The sequence below is a fragment of the Streptopelia decaocto genome (assembly GCF_964273445.1).
Source record: "Streptopelia decaocto genome assembly, chromosome: 9".
Lineage (NCBI taxonomy): Eukaryota > Metazoa > Chordata > Aves > Columbiformes > Columbidae > Streptopelia > Streptopelia decaocto.
In genome coordinates this window covers 16097422-16119567 of record NC_138664.1, presented here as the reverse complement: position 1 = coordinate 16119567, position 22146 = coordinate 16097422, and the positions used below count along the sequence as shown (strand labels likewise).

General features: G+C 38.2%; 1 protein-coding gene across 15 annotated transcripts in view; it reads left to right on the top strand.

Annotated features, from left to right (window-relative positions):
• OTUD7A (OTU deubiquitinase 7A) overlaps positions 1-22146 on the top strand; it is a 118315-nt gene that overhangs the window by 62634 nt on the left and 33535 nt on the right. For 9 of the 15 annotated variants that reach the window (XM_082061337.1, XM_082061336.1, XM_082061331.1 and 6 more), the window contains 4 exons: positions 590-746; positions 1783-1937; positions 18307-18489; positions 20862-21080. In XM_082061337.1, coding sequence (XP_081917463.1) covers positions 1787-1937; positions 18307-18489; positions 20862-21080 — 553 coding nt within the window. In that variant the 5' untranslated portion in view covers positions 590-746; positions 1783-1786. The remainder of the gene's footprint in view (positions 1-589; positions 747-1782; positions 1938-18306; positions 18490-20861; positions 21081-22146) is intronic. The other 6 variants (XM_082061332.1, XM_082061333.1, XM_082061339.1 and 3 more) reach the window with 3 other exon arrangements.

Genomic DNA, 22146 nt, shown 5'->3' with positions numbered 1-22146 from the left:
GTGATCAAGATGTGCAGTGTGCTGCTCTTCACTGGACTTGTTCCAGTATGTCCATGTCTTTCTTGTACTGGGGAGCCAGAAATGGACATAACACTCCAGATGAGTCTCACCAGGGCTGAATAAAGGGGAAAGGATCACCTCCTCTGCTGTCCTAAAGCAGCCCCAACATAATACAGTTGTATAAATAGTATAAAAGCATAAATGTAAAAGTGTGATATAAAATGTCACAGCATAGGGGCCAGAAGACTGTGAGGTGGGTAGGATTAGCAACACCATAGTCTGCTTTGATACTGAAGAACATGTAAATGTATAACCACATCCTACACACTTTCAATTTGTTGGGGTAAGTTGGGTTTTGCAGGCAGTCCCCATGGATGAGGCTGAGCAGGACCCCACTCTCCTGGGACAGAGTGCAAATGGTGTCTGTATTCTACCTGGGATATGGACTTGCAGAATGAGGCAATTTTTAAAAAAGCAAAGGCATTCAATTTTACAGTTAAATATAACCAGGTGATTGCACAGGGACTGGAAAGGACTGTGTTTCATTTGGGGAACAGTGAAATCAACTGGTTTCCAATTTCTTTCACAGTTTATTTCTTTGTAGCTGTGGTACAAGAAAGAGCCAACCAATATCATCTGCTACCAGTAGGAAATACCCATGCTATTCCTTACCCTTGGCAGGAGGTGAAATTGCAGCTGAACCTGTGAGGAGGATTTAACAAGAAAAATCTAATTCATGATCAAAGGTAAACTTTGAGCAATAACAAGCATGAAAGTAAGACATAAACTTTTGCTTATCACAGTATCACAGTATCACAGTATGTTTGGGATTGGAAGGGACTTCAAAAGATCATCTAGTCCAATCCCCCTGCTGGAGCAGGAACGCCTAAGTGAGGTCGTGCAGGAACATGTCCAGGTGAGTTTTGAATGTCTCCAGAGGAGGAGACTCCACAACCTCCCTGGGCAGCCTGTTCCAGTGTCTGTCACCCTCACTGAGAAGTTTTTTCTCAAAATTAAGTGAAACCTCTTGTGTTCCAGCTTGATCCCATTACCCCTTGTCCTGCATTTGCATTGAAACAGATTCAGTTGTGACAAAGCTAGGATGCCAAATTTGCCCATAATCCACTAAGGTAGTTCTTGTCCTAAAGTGTCTGCAGTCCTTTTTAATTAGCCTCCTCAGTAGTTCTGTCCTGTTTTGTTGTGTATCATTGAACTTCATGTTGTTTTCTTTGCTTTGCATTATTTCTGCAACTGCCACAGTTCTAGAAAATGAATGAAGAAAAATAACTCCATCCCAGTCAGATTCAGTGCAGTGGAGAAACTATAAATTACAGAAGTAGTATTGACAAGGCAAATAAAAGAACAAATATTAAGCTCTGTTGTGTGTATGTTAGTAAGTCAGGCAAAAGTGTTCTAGGCTAACCAAACCTTAACCACTTGCTAAACTTCAGTGTATGAGCAGTGACAATGATATGATGATTGTGCTTTGAACGAATAGTGCCTGTGTTTAGCTAGATTGGAGTCTTCAGGCTGCAGATTTACAAGCTGCACATAAGAAAAATCAATAAAAATAGGAAACATTAAGAAAGAGAAAAAACCTTCTGTTGTGAGCAATCACCAGCTTCCAGACGAAGGCAGAAATGCATGGCAAATGCTGTTTAATATGCTGTAACTTTAACGTTTTAGCATTCTTAACAACCTTGTTTGGGGAAGAGAGGAATAATGTGGTTTTTGTCACTTAGGAGTGTGTCCTAAAGTCCTGTTTCTTTTTCTCCTGGGCAGATGGATGCCTTCTAGCCAACCAGCGAGTCCTGCTACTGCTGCATGTGTGGCAGCATCTCTGAATGATCACATGACTCTTGATATGGATGCAGTCCTGTCAGACTTTGTTCGGTCCACAGGGGCAGAACCGGGTCTGGCAAGAGACTTACTGGAAGGTAAGGTTTAGCACACAACTATTTCCTATGTTCACTGCTGGCTTAAAGCAAGAACCTGTCATAAAAAGAGAGAGTTGGTCTACGGAAACGGTAATTTCTTAGTATTTTCACTACTAAGTCAAGTCTTGTAATAAGCTGACCGTAGATTATACTAAGGTAGGTGTTTTAAGCAAAAGCCTTAAAAAGTTCTTAGTGTTAGATTGCCATATTTTTAGGTTATTAACAGTCATGCCTTAAAAGTATATGTGCTGGGGTAGAGGGGAGGGAGCTTTAGCTGAATTTTGTCATTTTCAGCTGACTAGAAAGTAGTTGTAAATGTTTAGGCTCACTGTGCAAAGCAGCTGAGTTTTGTCTGAAATGGGCTTACTGTAAAGTGATAGAGAAACCAGAGATTTTTGGGGGGCCCAGTGATTAGTATGCATTGCATATCAGAACTTCATGGTGCAGGAGTCAAATGGCTGGGTTGCAAAACATGTAAGGCCATATCAGGAAGCTATCTGGTGTTTTTTATGTATTTTATTGTAGTTGGTTTAAGTTTATAAGCTTAATAGTGGAAAGACACCTTTGATATCTGAAGTAATTTTGTAATAGTTGTTTTTGTTCATTTCTTCTGAGGGGGGCTGACAACAAGTGTGAAGATAGGAAGTTAGAAATGAGTAGGTGATGTGTACGTAAGTTTCAAGGTGGTTCTGTGGCTTGATACATGCACACTGGACTTTTGATCAGAAAGTTTTTTTAATCCTAATATGCTTTAAGAAATTGTGTTTTAAATCAAAGTAACTACTGAACAGCTACAACAGACTTAAATGTATGCATCAGGGCATATAGCTCCTTTTTGCAGGAGTAATTTCACTTTATTGTATGTATGCTGAAAGTTTTAAATTTTGCTCTAAGTTCTTTTTTTACTCTGGGTTTTCAGTAAAAAAGAAATATTGTTAACACAGAGGTGCACACAATTTTGCAGCATTTCCCAAGTAATCTGTGTTACATGAAATAAAACGTTAGAATACCTATGAGTATCATCATTGGTTCACAGTGTTTGGTTCACTTCTGTTTTGTCTGACTGATTTAATTGGCCTGTTGCCCTGGCCTAGAGTCTGTCTTGGGCTGTTGGTCTTTTTGAAAAAGAATATGAGAAGGTTTTTCTCAGCAATATCAGGACAGATTGTCAGTTATTGTGCTGACAAAGCATTGCCCAAACTTGAGAAAGTGTTCCTACATATCAGAGGTAGTTCAGAAGAGTTGCGTATCTTTTCTTTTTATTGCTATGCTTCTAAAGAAACATAGGGTAGTATTTTTCTGTGTTGTACTTCTAATTTCTGTAAATGAATAAATTCATACCAGGCATACTGACAAAGAAATAACCAATAAGCAATGTAATTATTCTGAACAGACTAATAGACACATGCATCTAGCCCAAATTATTTCCTCCTACACAGGAATTTATCAAAGTAAAAGGGATTGTTGCTAGTTCTGGACAAGATGTGCTCACAGGAACATTTCAGCACATGTACTTGTGGCTGCATTTGGTGTAACAGCTTCTAACACTGGCCATATCTTGTGCTGGGGGACAGTAATTGATCCAGTGGTTTCTCATTTGTCTAGAAAAGACACAGAAGGGGCTACCACCCCTACACTGTGATGCCTGTCTTTCATACTTGTCACAGTGTGTAGATGCTCTGGGCTCTGAGAGCTCTGGGCTCTGGGCACTTGAAACCCATGGAGTAACTTCTTAAAGAGAAGCTACATTCAGAAGAGGAACTCCCCATATAACGCTGCACAAGGCTATAGCAAATGTTTTGCACCTGGTCTTGGAATGATGATGTCTGCATAATATTTTCAATTCAAAATTTGAAAACAGGCGTACACAAATACTTTTGAGAAATTTCAGTATTTGATTGTAGTTTGCAGCCCCAAAATGGCTGTCATGAAGGACTTTAGGCCAAAAATCCTTGCTTATATAGACCCTTTTTTCCATGTAATCACAAGTTTTGGTCAGTTATTCCAGGGTCCAGTAGCTCTTCTCTCTTTCTGATCTGCTCACAGGTTCTGTTTTTATAAATTGCTGAGACTGAATGTTCAGATCATGCTTCTATCAAGTATACACATCTTTTTTTTAGAGCCATTTCTAATACTGTTTCCTTTGTTCATCTTTTGGGGGAAATTCCTTGAATTTCACTATCCTGTAAACAATGAAGGAAAGCTCTTTGCTTCCTTATCCAGTTATTTTAATATATTAATTGTTTTGCTTTGATTGTCCTGTGGATGTATCAGGACAGCATTGTGCACAATATCTGGTATTCTCCTTGGCAACAAATAGGGGAGTTAAATATATACTGACTGTTGTACAAATAGCTAAAAAAATCTATACATTGCATATAGATTTTTCTAAATTGCCAGAAGCTGTCCTAAATATTGGCTCTGCTGATGTTTTTATACTCTGGCTGTCCTGCTGGTACAATCCCTGCTTTTTTTTTTCTGTTGAACTTTGTATTGAGCACAGCTACTTGTCTCACTAAAATATTCTGCTTATTATGCTTGACACGTATCTTCCAGAAAATGTCCATTCTTGATTTTAAATGAAGATTTAAAGAGATTAAAAACCCAATATATATATCTACATGCATTTGTGTCTGGCTCTTTTTGCCAGCTATTAGTATCCTAACATAAATAAGACTATAAACCAATTGCTTCTTTATGTAATTTTGATAAGCTAAACATGTTGAGCTCCAAGTCTTACTTTCTGTCTCTGTATTTTCTCTATCATTCAAAAGAGTGATTACAGAAATGTTTTGGCTATTTTGGTAGCTATCTTTTTAGTGCAAAGATTGCCTTTTTGCAATTATATTGCATATGCTGGTGTTTGTATCTTTGGCCAAGTTTGATTTAGTATTGCACAGGGAGTTTGTGGTCAAGTCTATTCTCAGTTTGATGCTTTGGAGCTACCAATTCTAGAATTCTGTGCAATTGCTTAAGTGTTAAGGAGGTCAGATTTCATGGACTTGCAATCTTAAAGACGTTATTTTAGTGGTATGAGAACTTTGTCATGCACATCTGCAGATGGATGTGAATGCAGACTTTTAAAGCTGCACCAAAATTAAAAATGAGGTTTTCTTAGTTCTGCCTAAGAAATTAATTTTGGTTTTATGACATTGCTTTGTCTACATTTATGAAAGCCTTATATCTGTCTAATCAGCCATTCATTGGTGGATAATATTGCATTAGAAATTAGTTAGTTTGTGTTTGTCCAATATGGAATTTGTTTCATTCCTATTTTTCAAATACTACTTGGAGAGTCTGAAAGTCCAGCTGTAGGTTACTTGCTATTTATGTGGTACAGCTATGGGAACTTAGACATGCAGACGTGGAGAAAGTATAAGGAAAGGTATGTGGAGGCAGAAAGAGCTTAGCACTTAACAGCACTAGATCTACACTTTAGTAAGTCATCTGCCTCACTGAGTTTTCTGTAGGTTTTATTGAGTTTTCTTGAGTATTATAAAGAACCTTCCTTCCATTGCAGTTTATTCTGATAACTTGATAAATTTGTAAACAGTCAATTTTTGCTGTTGAAGAAAACTTTTGAAACTTTAGATTACGAGCTGATACGTCATAGACCTATGGGTTATGATTGAATCAGTGTGTTCGTTTTTTTTTTCATTAAACTGTGTATAAATATTTCAAAACTAAGACCTTTTCCCAACTGTTCATTGTAACAGTTGCGATATTTATGACTGGGTGTATTTTGTAAATGTACACCATTTATGTTAAATAATAATTAAACATAGCAAAGAATGTTAGATTTATAGTCATGTGGAGCTACATAACTGGGATATTGTAAAGTATAGATTATCCATCGTGTTCAAGCAGAGGTTTCTGATAGCATGAAATCATTTACCGTATTACTCATGTGCATCTATTAAAGATCTACAATCATATGAGTAATCAAATTTGATTCCACTCTCTGATGTGCTATGGATGCTTAATAACTCAGTTTAATGAGAGCTTAGAATGACTTTGTAGCTTTAAAGTGAGAATACTCTTCTCTTCCCTTCCTGTCCCCAGCTTGTCTTTTTTCTTGCTTTTGAACACCCCTATAACTGCATGCCCACTTCCAGGATGAGAACCCAATGTAGCTGAGATCATGAGAGGAATTCTGTCATGGGGATTATGTGAGGCTAAACCAAATAGCATCTTATCTCTCGCAGTTCTGCAGTCTCTCATCTACCCTTCTCTGTACCAGTACAATTTTTTTTTTTGTGCCTGCAGTGTGCCTGCATGCCTGAGCAATAGCTGAGTGAGCTATTTCTGGGCTGAATTCTCCAGATGATCTGCCTCCACATCAGAATCTGTCCACCATCAGAAGCTGCAGTACACTTTGTCCGCTCTGTTAGTTGCTGGCAGTGTCTTTCACATAGAACACTTCATGCTTAGTTTTGGTTGCTTGTTCTTACTGGTACCTTTTTGTACTTTTTATACTGAAGGGCTTTTCCTTCCTCTAGTCAGCACTCCTTGCTTTCTTTGTCCTGGACCACCCAGACTACTTCCATCATTCTTTTGAGTTGAAAGAACAGCTTTCTACCAGCACTGCCAAAATTCTTAGCTCCTATTACAGCTGAATTATTAAAAAGGGAAGCACAGTTCTTTCAGCTTGGTTATGCTTACAAGACTTTGTGGTGTTCATCCTTGTTGTTTTGTACTCCAGGGAGGACACTTGCTTGATAGCTATTCACACCTTCGTCTCTGATCTTGCAGAGACTTTAATGTAAACACCCAGCAGGAATTACCTTTTGAGAACCTGCACATCTACAGATAAGTATCCTCAAATTTGTGGCATCTCCAAGACATCATAAATCCTGATATTTTTATGTTAATAATTACGAGTCAGCAAAAGAATTATGAGTATGTCCAATGCAAATAGAAGGACACCTAAAGCTGTTTGCTGATTGTACCAGATAATAAATAAAATTGCAGGTTGGGGAGAATATATGAGCACCACATAAGCAGCAAATTATAGAGTAGAGAGAGTGACTGTGACAGTTGCTTGGCTCTCTGAGTATCATTTGACTCAGGGGACATGGAAACTGGATCTGTCATTACACAGTGTGATGGATCAGGAATCAGATACACAGCATGGGAATAATTTGTGGTACAATTTAATGTGGATGTATGAATGGATTAAAAGAAAAAAAGAGACAATAAAAAGTGTGTGAAGAATTTTATAATACTTTCAAATTTCCCCCTTGTTCGCCCTTGATTCCAGTGAAAAACAGTAGAAATCAGTAATCTGAAATCTTTTTACTTCCAATAAAGTCCAAGAGCATGCTCTTGTGCTGTTACGTTTCTGAAAAAAAAATCAACTTAAAACATTTTCCTGGCTATCTGATATAAAACTCTAATACTGGACTTCTACATTTACCAAGCTGCTTACAACTATTTTAAATTAATTTTAACAAATTTCAACAATGTATCGCTAGTTCTACCAGCTATAGCTTAGTGGATTATACATGTTTGCTAAAACATTTGTTTCTTAGAAACATTATTTTCCAGCTTCACTTTCATTTTTGAATGATTGCTTCCTGAGCTTTCATCTAGTTCATTTCATATCTCTCTGAGATATTGTTCACCACTTTCTGAGGTTTTTACCTTGTTTGTGGGCTCCCGAGAACTGAAAGCCATAATTCTGAATGTGAGATTGTGTAGAGTAGGCGTTATGTTTTGTGAAGCTTTACTGCATCTCTATTTTAAGATTATTTTCGTTCTGCATGACTGCTAAACAACTTTTCAGATTCTCTGCTGACCTTTTTCCCGTTCGCTAATACATGTTCTTTCAAGTTTACTTATTTTTCCTAAGCTGATGATGGATCAAGGTACTATTTCAAATGTATTTGTTTAAACTGTTCCTTTACTGAACAAGTTGGCATTCCATATCTCTCAACCTTTGCTGGTCTTTACTACTGTTGTGCTTTAAATGAAATCAGTTCCAATTTCGTTGAACTGGTGTATTATAAATTATCAAACGAAGCTCAAAAAACCAGTAGTTTTTCATACTACAAATGAATTGAATCCGCATAGTCAAGTCTAAGGGATGTAGGTACCTATTGTTTTGGCTCTGATTGCCAGTTCTTGAGAAATCAGTGGCTGGGACAATTGTTCTTCAGTCTCCTCATGGAAATAAAGGCAGCATGAACCTCTGCAATTCTGCGGGAGGACCTGAAACTGTTACTTCATTTACTCATTGTGACCTGACTTCTTGAGTGCCGTATATGCCACTTATATGGTGTTTTTAAGTACGTTTTTATGCCAGGCATTCAGTAAATGCTTCTGCTGAGATCAGGCCTGATTGTTCTAGGAAGCGTTTGTCATTATTCTCTTGTTTGCTGATGTCAGTGCTCAGTTTTCAAGAAGGTGAACAGATCATAAATTTTGCAATTTAAAGCATTGAAAGGGAGTCTAAAATGAGCCCATTTCCAAACTTTTAAAGGTAATTTAATTTTTCACTTTAAAGCTAACCTATCAATTGCTGTGCAAAAGAACTGAAAGAAGAGTAATGTATTATCATCATAAATGATATGCCAAACCCCAAACCTCTTTTCCCCCAGATGTAATGGGAAAGCTTGAGAGGTTTCAGACATGAGAGCTAGGCAAACACAGCAAAAGGTGGGGAGAGCTGAATGGAAGGTTTAGTATTGCCTTTAGCTTCCTTTTAGTTTGATGGAATGAAAGTGTGCTAGGTTAGGGTCATCTAGATGCTACAAGATTTCCATTCATTACCCAGAGATTTGGATTTCAGCCCTCAGTTTTGAAGATAATGGGGAGGGGGGAAGCAAGCACACAAAAAAATCCTAATTTTACTTTAAAACCAGCCTAAAATAAAAGCCCATGCTCAAGCAGTTAATATTGACAGAGCGATTTGACAATAAATGTGACCCAAATGACAGAAACAACATTCTCAGCAAAACAGTTTGAAAAGCAGCCCATGGTGGTAGGCATGTGTATCGGTGCTTTGTGCAGAATTAAATTAGGATACATATTAGATTAGTGTCACAGGAAAACATGACATCAGCTGCAAGACTCTCTTGAGTGTCCTCTCAGTCATGCTCATTAATGGCAGCTGGACCCAACGGCACCTCAGAGCCAGTGTAGAGACTCCTTTGCCTCACTAGGCTTTGGGAAGATTCTTAAGCATAAGCAGGTAGGTCTTTATGTCAGAGAATTAATTCCTCTTTAGTTGTGTTTGATCTTCCACTTCCCCAATATCCAGGAATGAGGAGAACATGTTCCTTTTCCTCTGGATAGTCTAGGCTGGCACCTTGAATCTCTCATGCACAGAATAGCAGAAATGCTTGAGTTGTTAGGGATAACCTACTTAAAATGTGGCCTAAGACAGAAAGAAAACTGTTAAAGGAAATAGTTTAATCTTTAAAACAAGTTATGCTTTACAGCCCCAGGGCCATAGGTTTGGATGCACTGGGAGTTTACCAGTAAATCGGTTTGGAAACAGCTTAGTCTTCAGGAAGCAGCAGGTATGCAGGCAATGACCACGTGAACAAGAGCAGGAAGAGGTAGGATGAAATATTTAAAAATGCCAACAGTATAGACAGCCATCAGGAACTGGAGCATCTGTGAAATTCACTGGCAATAGTAATAATAAAATAATAATAAAAACATAAAAAAAAATCCAAACTGCATAAAAAGTAATATATTTAACTGGAAAAACTGCTCTTGTATATGTGGTTTCATTTATTTATATAAATGATGTAGTGTTTCACTGTTATATAAAAGTGATTGCTGTCTATTTTCAGCTTTATATTGTGCTTAATTGAGGTATACATAGTTCACCATTAATTCAGAAATCAGGAGGCTGGTTTTCCAGTCATGAAATGGATGCAGTAAAGGAAACTGATCCATTGGCAAATGAGAGAGATGCAGTAGATAGATATCTCCTCAAAGAATAGCGTATATAAGCAGAATTTAAAGAAAAGCATGTAATTAAGGGAGAGGGAGAGAGAAATTTACAGTACTGTCATGTGATTGAGTGTACAACCCTAACTCCCCCAAAATAGTCTCTTATTCTCCTCTCCCTCAGACAGTTCCTTTTTTAGTTCTCTTGTGGAAGGCTTGGCAAAGGGAAGAGGAAGCTGAACTGCCACCGATGGCTCGTTATACACAGATCAAAATTGTCATTTCCAGCTGTCTGTTCAGCTTTGAGTGACTTCGCATTCTAGCAGCCGAGGACAATGTTAACAAAATGTTGTTGCTACATTATTTTCCTTTGAGAACGTGGAACAGAATTAAATCTTGTTTTAAAACCTATGCTCGAATTTTATCCTAGTTTTGCATATAAATTTTTCAGAGGGGATAAAGCTAGTCTTGAGTTCCTCATCTTATGCCTGTTCATATTTGTTAATCTACTTCATACCAAATAGGAAGAAGTGACTGCATTTCAAATGAACTTGTGGGTTGCTTTATTAGCAGTTGGTTTGTAAGAACGGACTTCCTTACGTGGGAAAGAAGCTGACGGTAGAATTCCAGTCTTAACAGATTGTGAAGTTTGGGGGATTGAATTTTTATATATATATATATATGTGTGTGTGTGTGTATAAATATTTAAAAATAATAATAATTGTGCACTGGCCTAGTGGCACAAAATGAGGATCATTTTATATTGGTGAAATCAATAATCTTGAAAGACAGAAGCTGCTTAGTATTTCTTGAAATGCCCTTCTAGCATGGTCACCTCATGCTCCTGGGTTTAATAAATAGCCTGAATCCAGTAAAAAAAGCTCCTAGAATTATCAATGTTAGTAATAACTGAAGAAGCAAAAGAGCTTTTGCAGTTGAAGTTGGAATTACTATTTATTTTGTTACTTAGGTAGTTAGTTGATAGCTGTGTCTTGTGCCTGTAATCATAATTTTAAATATTTAGAGAGAGTCCTATAGGAAAAAAAAGTCCTATGAAATTGTGAGGGTAAAATGGCAGTACTCTTCTAGTTCAGAACAGGTAATTGTAACTTCAACAGCATGTAGAGCTATAAACGGGGGTTGCATTGAGAAGACAGAAGTATAGAAGTTAGGTTCAGCTAAGACAGTAAAGGCTCCTGTGAAGTTTTGAACAAGATATTAGAATGATTGAACAATGTCCCTAGTTGTCTAAAGATAATATTGCCTCATGGTCCTAAATAAAATTCAAGATTTAATATAATTACTGGTAATTATTAATCCTCTTAACCAATGGCATCTCACAAAACATCATCCTCCCAGCTACACAAGTATGCAGAGAATTCCTCTTAATGACAAAATACATTAACCATGTTCAGCTTTTAATTTCTTCCTGTTGTGGCAAATGTGAACGTTTTCATTTCTCAATTATACAGGGCATCAGGAGTACAGAAACTAACTTTAAACCTAGGCAGGACAGAATTGAGGTTGATAGGAAAAGGAAAAATTTCAAAGGCTTTCCTCTGTTTTGGGAGGTCCACAACCCTCAGGCCTTTTTGAATTCTCCTGTTCAATTGAATACCCATGTAACCCCAGGAATAAAAATTCTTCTTTTGCTGCAGTTGGACATAAGTTGGTCTGACTTAGGCACATCCTTGTTAATGAGGAGCCCTTAATGTAGAATTCTTGGGGACCTGATTATTTCAACTGATTTCATCTAAGTGTCGAATTACAGAGAAGTGTGAATCCCAGTAGGTTAGCAAGAGATCATCATAAATGCATTAGTCTGGAGTGTTAACTCTCTGTGTTGAGTTCAAAATGAACTTACAGGTCCATTTCATAGATCGTGTCTTCATATTCACTGTCCCCCTCAGGCTGGTTATTCTTCCCAGTCTGAAAGTTAGTTTATTGCCCTCTCTGTTTATGTTGTCCCATAATCCTGTATTCCATTGGGTCAAACTGATGACTTGTAAGTCAAGATGATAACACTCATACTCATACTAGATTTGTGCCATGAAACGCTGTGAGGATTTGTCTTGTTCAGACCTCACTGTAGAACGCTGAGTGTTTCTTGTTTCCCTCAGCCTTGCAGCCAACGCTTCCAGCTGAGAACCCTTTCCTGTGTTCTTGGAAGGAAAATGTCATGATGTAGATTCGTATTGTTTTACCTTTTAACTGCTCAAAATCCAAACTGACAGATGACACAGAAGAACATAGATGGAATAAGAGCTCTGGATTTTGTTTTTAGCCTGCCAATTCCTGGATTTGTGCCTTGTCATTTGTGAACATCTCGAATTGTGTAACTTTACAGGTAGTTTACACCATCCTAAGGGGAAGGGCTACCTTTTCCTGCTGAAAATGCCTGTACCTGTGTAATTGTTTTTTACTGATACACAATATAGTGTCACATAAAATGCTGGTTCCATTAATTGGGCTGAAAGGGAAGCTGATGTACCTCCCACCTAACAGCTGATCCTTTGTGTTCTCTGCTGCTATGCCAAGAACACCTTTCTCTAAACTGCCATGGGCTATGTGGGTCACAGAGGTGTGTTCTCTGCAGGAGATTCGAAGGAGTTACAATGACTGGGATGGTATTGAGAACAAAATTTTTGTCTGCTTTTCCTGTTCTTTGGGCAGGGACATTTGGTTGGGTTTTGGGTTTGTTTTGTTGTTTAGATTTTTTATTATAGGGAGGTTTGTTTTGTTTTTTTTTGTTGTTGTGTTTTGGTGTTGGTTGGTTGGTTGGTTTTAATAGGGAGATTTGGAGTGTTGTTTGTTTGTTTTTGTTCTTGTTTTTCCACAGGGAGGTTTGGGGTTTTTTTTGTTTTGTGGAGTTGTTTTGTTTGGTTGTTGTTTTCTGTGAGATCTTTGCATTAGCTTCAGTAAGAGTGGGATTGTAATTTTGTTCCAACTTGCTAGTAAAAAATACAGACGGTGATAGTAAAATATTTAGGAAATGGTGGCTAAAACCTTGAAAGCTTCATTGCTGCTACTGGTTCTTCAGTAGTCTCTTTTTCTTTTTTTTAAATGTTTTCTAAATAGTACTTCATTCGAGTGTGAATTTCATTAACAACAAAAAGAGCATTAAATATGAAGTGCATGGGGAGATATTGCAGCCAATTAGAATGATTAAAAATTTCAAAAGGTGTGTGCATTTTAATTTTACAGCCATCTCACCAAAATACCTTTTTTACTTCCTTATATTTGTCACATTGAAAAATGATGCTCTCTCTTCCTTCCAGCTTACTTTCTTGGTCAGCTCCGTTGTCTTTTTGAGGTTCTCTGGGCCTTGTTTTTATGTTCTGAAATACATCATTCTGTAATCTTGTTCATGTTGCTCTCTCTGTGAGCCGTGTAGCTTTTTGGCTTCTTCTATTTTTTTTTTCTCTTTTTGTTTTGCAAACGTTTCACATTTTCTTACAGTATATTTTTATCACCTCTGCTTCTTAGACAATATGCACCAGCAGCTCATGAACTGTCAACACAGGCGGCATCGTAATTAGTTTAATTCTGTCTAACTTTACCCTTCTGCACTGTTTTTCTTACGTTTTTCATCCTGTTTAGCTTTAGGCAGCATTTTGCACCACTTTTAAAATTTCCTTTGCTGAAGTCCTGTGTACATGCTGTTGCTGCAAGTTGCCCTTCATAATGGTCCTTACTGTTTAGTTCCCCATCTCAAATTGCTTCCTTTCTAGCATTTTGTTTAGCATTACATCAAGAATTGCTAGTGACCTTTCAAATGTTCTTTTTAACATATTGGAGTAGGTGGATATTTGACAGCTTGGCTGGGGGGAGTGCTTTATAGTTGCATGTTTGTTATTCCTACTAATTAATGATAAATGTCCTCTACTTTTATTATATCTGTTTTAAGAAGTGAAAGACAATAGATTTATTAACTATTACAACCCTGCTAAGCTGTGCTGTTTTAGCCAAAACAATAAAAAGCAAAAAATCCAGTGACTGAATAACAGCATGTTGCTTGGATCTTGCTGCCTGAATATTATCTGGCTGAAAAACATAAAATCTAGTATTGGTACAACAAGCATAGGCTGCTTAATGGGTGCTTGATTTTTGTTATTAGCAAGTATGAGTTGTGATCTGACGAAGCATGTGCTTAACATTACACAAGCAGGGATTACTCATGTGCTGCAGAGCATTAAAAAGTCCCTTTATTCTCACAGCACCATCAAGTTAAAGGCTAGGATAAAAAAAAGGTGGACCCTTGCTCTCCGGAAAAACAAAGGGGAATGCAGCTGCCTAAGCTCTGTGAAAACTGTTGTAAAGCCTGGGTGGCGCTAACCATGTTACCTTTATGAAGGCAGAGTATTTCTCATGTTAAAAATCACAGTAAGTGATAAACTTGAACTAAATGGTTTAAAGCAAAAGTCCAGTTTCTAGTCCTCTTCTGCATTCAGATTTCAGGTTTCAAGTTATCAGCTTATTAAAATGTGGTGTTGGAAACAGAACTATTAAAGAGAGAAACCATGACTTTGTCAGGTCACTCTGAAACTTTTCCAAGAGAGCTTCCAATAGAGAGCACTATATAGTGCTGTTGTTTTGGTTTTTTTTTTTTTTTTTTTTTTTTTTTTTGTCTGTGCTGTATATTATTTTATTTAAAACTCAACAAAGTCTCAGAGCAGCAGATCACTGGGAAACTCCCTTCTGAACACTTCTTAGAGTCCTCAGGTTGTCTAACTAGGGCAGAGGTGGGGGGAAGCAGTCCTCTCTGATCATCAGGAATAACTGAATCACCTGGAATCCTTCTGAGGTGAGTAGTCCTACCCTTGCTGTTCTTTAGCATATTTTTTTTTAACCCTTTCCTAATTCAGCTTGAGATGGTAAGGCAAAAATGAATAAGTGGCTTCTTAAATTATATATTGTTTATCTAAGTCTTTGTTTTTACTTCAGGCTGGCAATGCCTCCTGTTGTTATTCAAGCAACTATAATTCAGGACAGAAACTTCACAGTGCAACTGAGTTCATTTTTGAATTCCCCTTTCATGTAGATGCCTGCTGTCTCTGGCTCTAAAACATCAGTACCAGCCCTCAGAGTACATCTTCCATTCTTTACTCAGCTGCACTTTTTTGTTTGTTTCCTTGTTTTTCTTCCATAATAGAAACACTTGGTTTCAAAGCAGAAACCTTTCAGTCCTGTTAAATTTTACACCTGCAGACTTAGCACGTGCAGCTGTTCTTGAAATAATTGTTCAGTAAAAGTATTCTTTCAGTTGAGTTAGTGAATTAATTTGATTCCCATATCCTGATCATGATTCACTACCTGTGTTTTCTAACCAGCTTTGTGCTGCTCCAGCTTTTTGCTGCCTCATATTCTATGACCATTAGAGACTCAAAGCCTTTCATGTAAACTTAGTATTGTCAGCGCTGCCTTGGAGCAATTCAATTGCTACTAAGTATACGGTGCTACCAGTGATTTGTCATCTGATGTGATGGTGTGTCCCAAAATAATATTGTTATGTCTGTGAAATACCTTTTAATAGAGCCTTTACACAAAATGATTGCGTTTGGCCTAAAACTAAGGACAGCAGCATTTCTGTTAGTCTACTGATTTTCTGCTTCCATATGACATACATCAAAGCCCTGTCACACAGCAGTCATCTACAGCATGTGCGTAGTGATTTGTGTTTGATTTCAGAACTTAAACATGAAAATATATTGAGCAGGTGACCTGTAAGGAATGCCCTGACACTAGAGAAATGCTGCCTGAGTTCCATTACTATGGGTCTGTTTCTCGAGGCTCTGTACTGAATAAACCCAGGTTGTTGCTGGGAGTCACATTGTGCTGGAATACTAACATTGCCAATACTTGGATAATGCTATTTTGTTTAAACCTACATTTCATATAATTATATTTTATTGTCACTTTCACTTTTTTTCCTAAAGTTTTACTTTAGTGTCCTCTTGGGTGAGAAGACGATTTAAAAACATATTGTTAGTGCCTCCTAAAAGCAGAACCAAAGAAAAGCAATCCCTACTCCAGACATTGGTATGTGATCACATCAGTCTTGGGAACACACTCATGATTCTTCCATGTTTGGCTTGGGCAATTTGATTCATATAATAAATATAGTTAGAGCAGAGCCCTGACTGGATTGTAGCTGTTGCATTTACATGGGATTTTTAGAAAAAAAAAGTTCTGGCAATAATTCAAGTGCTTGTTCTAGGATCTCTGACAATTTTCCCTGAATATGCATTTTTGTCCTACAGGCTTTCTAATAGAAGATTACAGCGTAACTTATAAAACTATTTCATCTGATTGACATGGTGGTTTATGTTTTGGACTACTCAGGATGTGTAGAACATTCTTGCTTGGTGATATTAATGCTCCTTTCACATTTCTTTTTAGTACTTTGGAACCTGAGATAGTTTAGTTCAACTCTGTCAGTAACAGCTGTTTGTAATGTTTTTTTCTTACTTGAGTTAGGTTTATGTTTTTCACAGTAATGACTGTAACAGGAAAGACTTTCTTTTAACTGTATAAAGCTGCTTTGTGCTATTTTTAGCTTATTCTCCTTTGTGTAAGCAAATAAGTTATATTTAACTGCTACTCAGGTAATGTAGCTTTCAAAGTACATAAAGTGACAACCTTTTATAGTGTGTAATAAATCCTGTACTAATCAGATTCAGGTTACTTTGGAATTCCCAGAAAAAGTGCTCATGGAATGCTGTGAAAGTCTCATATAATTAGTGGGGACTTTTATCTTGCTATTAAGTATTTGTTATTTTCCAATTAAAAACGAGTACTTGGAGAATGCTAGGACATGGATATATTTTAACTTAGCAGGATTGTTTTCAAAATAACGTACAAACATCTCAACATTTTTTTTCATCATCATTTTTTGAGAGTGACCAGTACTGTTTCACCATGTGTACTAAACAAACCCTTTATCTTGGGATATTAGCCTGTGTTCTCTTATTGCTGGTCAGAGCACCAGGATGAAGTGGGAGCTTGGAAGCAAATCTTGTAGAAAAGTCTGTTGACAGGTTCCATCAGCAGCTCACACAGACGTGGAACCACATTGACTGAATCCTTTCACTGCATGTTTTGTTATAAAACACTCTCCTAGATCAGCTTTCCAAAAGATCTCCGAGAGAGCAAGCTCTCTCTGATACATAGGATAAAGGAACCTGAAGCATTTTGCATTCTAGCTGCTCTGCGAATGGAAAGAGAAGAAAGTTTCTCACTCTTTCTTCTGTGCTATAGCACACTAACAGTCACATCTTTCCATCATTGCTGCCAATTATTATTTATTATTAATACAACTGTACAGATGTGAATTATTACTGCCTCTCATTATTTTATGTTCAGTTCTGTGGTATTTAGTGTTCATCTTACATTCCCGGCTTCTGGAGCCATTTGATCAGAATCGGAGCAAGAGAAGTCCTTAAATAATAAAATGTCTGGTTTGTGGTTGAGGGGAGAGCAGTGAATACCATTTACCTCAACTTCAGCAACGCTTTTGATACATTTCCCGCAGTATTGCTATATTCCAGTTAGGATGTTGCAGTCTGGATGAATGGACAACTAACTGGGATGGGCAGTCTGGATGGATGAGAAAATAACTGGTTTTTGATGGTCAAGCTCAGGAAAGTGAATGATACCTCTCAGCACTTACTAGACATCTATAATAATGTGTCTGATTTTGCCCCTTGCCTCCAGTCCCAAGAAGGCAGTAACGAATTGGATTGAGTTCAGGGGAAGGCTACAAAGGTTGTTGGGGGCTGGAGCACAACTTCAGTGAGGAGAGACTGGGGGAGCAGGGCTTGTAGGGGCTGGATGTGGGGGGGCTTTGAGGGCATTTCTAATAAGAGCAGCTTCCAGGGCCAGTAAGAAGGTTATCAAGGAGTTGGAGCCTGTCTCTTCACAGTGGCGTGTGACAGGAGGACAAGGGACAATGGGTATAAGATGAAACGAAAGGTTCAGAGTGGACGTAAGTTCCATGAAGAAGGTCAAATGTGGGAACAGTTTTCCCAGAGAGGTTGTACAGTCTCCATCCTTGTCATTTTGAAGACTGAACTGAATAAAACCCTGAGCATTCTAGTGTTATCTTACAGCTGACCCTGCTTTGAGCAGGAGGTTGGACAAGAGCTTACCCGAGATCTTCTCCAATATAAATGTAAAAAAAAAAATAAATACATATAAACGTAAAAAAAAAAAAAAGGTTTATTTTATTTTTCCCTCTCTTTGTCCATTTGCTGTGCACTTTCAAGGTGTTTATGAACTGTGCATTTTGTTGAGGGAGGAGTGGCTGTAAAATATTTTATCCAAAGAACCTCAGTTCCCGTGCTGTTGCTTGTAAGAAAGAGTGGTTTTCTCTACTCAAATGTATCTTTAAAGTGCATATGAATATGGTTTCCAGGTTATCAATTTGTCAGACACAATGTGATCAGAATGTCCTTTTGCTGTTTGGCAGGCAAAAATTGGGACTTGACAGCAGCTTTGAGTGACTATGAGCAGCTCCGGCAGGTGCACACAGCTAACTTGCCCCAGGTGTTCAACGAGGGCAAATACTACAAGCCACAGGAGCCAGAGCAGCCTCCCCAGGTGACAAAGGCTGAGCGGCCTTGCCTGCAGAGGCAGGATGACATTGCTCAAGGTAAGAGCTCTTCTCCAGGGCTTTTGTGGACAAGCAGCTTTCTAGCTTGCCCGCTTGCAAGTTGTGCTTGTCTGCAGGGGGCTGGAAATCATTTGCCATCCACCTGTGAACTGTGTCGTTGGGATGGGATCCACAGAGCTTGCTGCGGGACCCTGCATTTCATATGTCTCAGTTGTCATGAGCTTTGCTTCAGTTCTGCAAGTTTGTTTTTTTATTGTGCGATTAAAGTACAAAAAAATTGTCCCCAGGCAGTCCTCTGGTACGTGTAAAAGGAATTAATTAGAGGGTGTCAGAGACCACTATTGTATGTAGTTTTCTATGCTTATTAAGTCCAAAAAGAAGGTTAAAAAAAGTGCCATATTTCAGCCTTCACATTCTTACTCACTGTATGTAATTAGGATGAATGAAATCTATGAATAACTTTGAGCTTTAAAATTTTGTTCTTTTATGGTTCTGCAGAAGAAAGGACAACCTGCTATCCCCTGCCAAACAGAAATTGAAACCTTCAGAAAAATGAGTCAGCTGATTTCCAGTACAGGATGATAAGCATTAGAATGTACTTCTTTGTTTGCAGAGCTTTTACAGATTTCATTTCAGATCTCTGTGTCTCTGACTGTTTAATATTACTTTATCAAGGAACGGTAGTTTGCACCAAAATAAATCTACAAGTCCGACAGCTTGTCATGTAGGGAGGGAACTGCGCTAGCTGGGTGATGGCTTTCTGTGCAGACATTAGAAGGAGCAGAAAGTCTCCCCTTCTCCTGTTGGCTCTTCCCTCCTACTAAACAGGAAACAGCATCAGTACTTATGAGTGTCAGTAAAGCTTTTTTAAAACTGATAACTTTCATTAGTAGAAAAGGAACTGTAGTGCTGCTTGTGACTCTTAAAAGCACTGTATACAAATAAAGGGAGTTGATAAAACTGTGTCCCTTCATGCTTGTTAGGATATAGCTCACTCTAAATTCTGTTATTAAACTGCCCAGTTTGCACTCAAATAGCCATTTGATATTTTACTGGGTGTAGTAGGGAGTGTGGGGTGAATCTGGCTTTAAACGCCTGCACTGACAGTCAGTTTGTTACCAATTCAATGCTCGAGTGACAACCTTATGATGAGAGAGCCATCTCTGACCAAAATGTGAGCCTGGAGTGAGGAGGATGTTCAGGGAGGAGCAGAGAAGGGAAAGGAGGGTCTTGCTGCATACTGGGAGAGGAGGATGCAGCCAACAGGTGAGGGCTGGACCATGGTGGGAGGGAGTGATGGAGGAGTGGTAGCAAGGACATGTCAAACAGAGAGCACATGCTTCAGTTCCCCTGTTTAAAAGTGATATAGCTCAGGTGTACAGGGAGAAGAAAGAAATGCAAATGTAATTAAATCTCCTACCCCTCCTCCCAATTCAGGGAGTGCAATTTGGCTCTTAAAATTAGAAAACTTGGATCCATTAGAGAAACAAAAGTTCACAAACTCCAGGAAAATTAATTTTTAATAACCATCAGTTTGAGATGTTTTAAAACACTGTTAGCTTAAGTGATAAGATGCATTTAAGGAAGCTTCCTGTTAATTTCTGGAGACACAGCAGTACAGGAACTCCTTTTATTTTAATATAGCATTGTACATGTTTGAGAGTTGATCTCTAAAGGCTAGTTTATGGTAGTATTTATAAAGCTACAGAGGTGTATTTGCACCAAGTAGATTTTTTACAAAAGCTTCCAGTACGATAAGGTACCAATTTCTAAGGAAAAATCAATGAAAATATTATCTAACTTTACATAAATCCCAACAGGAAGCTTTCTGCATATTCAGAAATGTAGGACACTCCATAAACCTGGTGTCAACTCACTAATAAAACTCAGCAAAATGCCCAGGAGACTTTGTAGTATTAAAGTAACCTCCATTGCGAAGGATGGCTGAGAGAGAACAGCTTGAAAGGAGACCTGCGGTGGGTCTGGTTGAAGCACAGGACAGCAGTTGTACCATGTTCTAAAAAGTGCCACTGCACCTGTGCAGAGAGAAACTTCTTGCTGAATATTAATCTGAACATTAACTGATTATCATCTGTCTGCCAGTAAATGTTTCTTCCAATGCATCTTTGAAAAGTTAAGATACTTTGTTTGTTTGTTTAATAGAAATACTTGTCTTTCATATCCTGTTACTTTTACTGTTTATCTATTTTGCTAGAAGGAGATTGAAGTTTCTGTGACTTGCCATAGGGATCCATAGTAAGAACTAAGCAATATTTTACAGTAGGGAAATAACCCAAAAAAGGTAACAAACAAGAAGTGGAATAAATGCCTAAGTGCGGTAAAATTTGCCAACTTTGTGTTGATGGGTGGTTTACGTAGTCTTATAGGCTATCTCTTTGGTTTCTCTCCAGAAAAGCGTCTTTCCAGGGGTATTTCTCATGCCAGCTCAGCTATAGTCTCCCTTGCTCGATCACATGTAGCAAACGAGTGCAGCAACGAACAGTTCCCTTTGGAGATGCCCATCTACACATTCCAACTACCAGACCTGAGTGTGTACAGTGAAGATTTCAGAAGCTTCATTGAACGAGACTTAATTGAGCAGGCAACAATGGTTGCTTTGGAGCAAGCAGGTGGGTAAATGCTTTAGACATCAGCAGCTGGGCAATCTGACACTTTGGTTGACATTTCTAGTCCTGCTTCATTTCTGGAGATTGTGCATCCTGCATGGGAAGTATCACAATATTTAGGCAGGACCTCTGCCAATCTGGCATCACACTGAGTACTTATCATGTATTGTCATGTGCTCACTTTTTGGCTTTGGTATTTGAAAAGCAAGACATACTTAGATAATAGCATCAAACAGTAAATACTTAAACCAACAAACAAAACCCCACAAAAAACAACAAACAGTATTCGGAAGGCCTTCTTCTGGAAAAAATAGCAGTATAAAATAATGCAGGAATGCTACCAGGCAACTGTGAAGCATGAAAATGGTCATTTCACCTGTCAAAAAAGCATATCTAGTCTCTCTAGGTACCAGCTAATGCAAGCAGGAGGGGGATAGAACAGCATGGCTCTTCCTCTGACAGCTCTGCCAAACACTCAAAATTCCACAGGGCTTTCAAAAAATACCTTGCTTCAGTATCATTGTTGACCTACCCACTAACCTACCCACTACAGTGAAATTACAGCTTTTAGAGTCAGTTAATGCAAGAGTACAAACTAGAGGATCAGTGTTTTTCTGACCTTAAAATCAGGGAAAATGTGAATTTAGAGCTGACATCTTGTAATTGATGCAGAGCTGGCTGGCTTTGAACTTGAAATAGGGCTGCAGAAACTACTGATTTTTCTGCCTATTAGCATTCCTCTCTCAAATCTCTCTGAAAATAGAATAAATCATTTATTATTTTCTTCACATTAATTAGGGCAATAACTTGACTCACACTGGAAAAGTCCCTTCCTCCCCAGAGCCTCTTACATGCCAGAAAGGAGGGTGTTTTGACCTCTTGAGGTGCTTGTGGTTTTGATCGCAGGTATTCTTGTAGCCTGTGTAGACTTAGTTTACTTAGGTGAACATTTCGTTCAAATAAACTAGAATTTCTTGGGAAACAGTGCTTCACTTCAAGTAGGTTAAATAGATCAAACAGTGAATGTTTAAGAAAATCACGTAAGAGTTCATGTAAACTCACCTTTTAT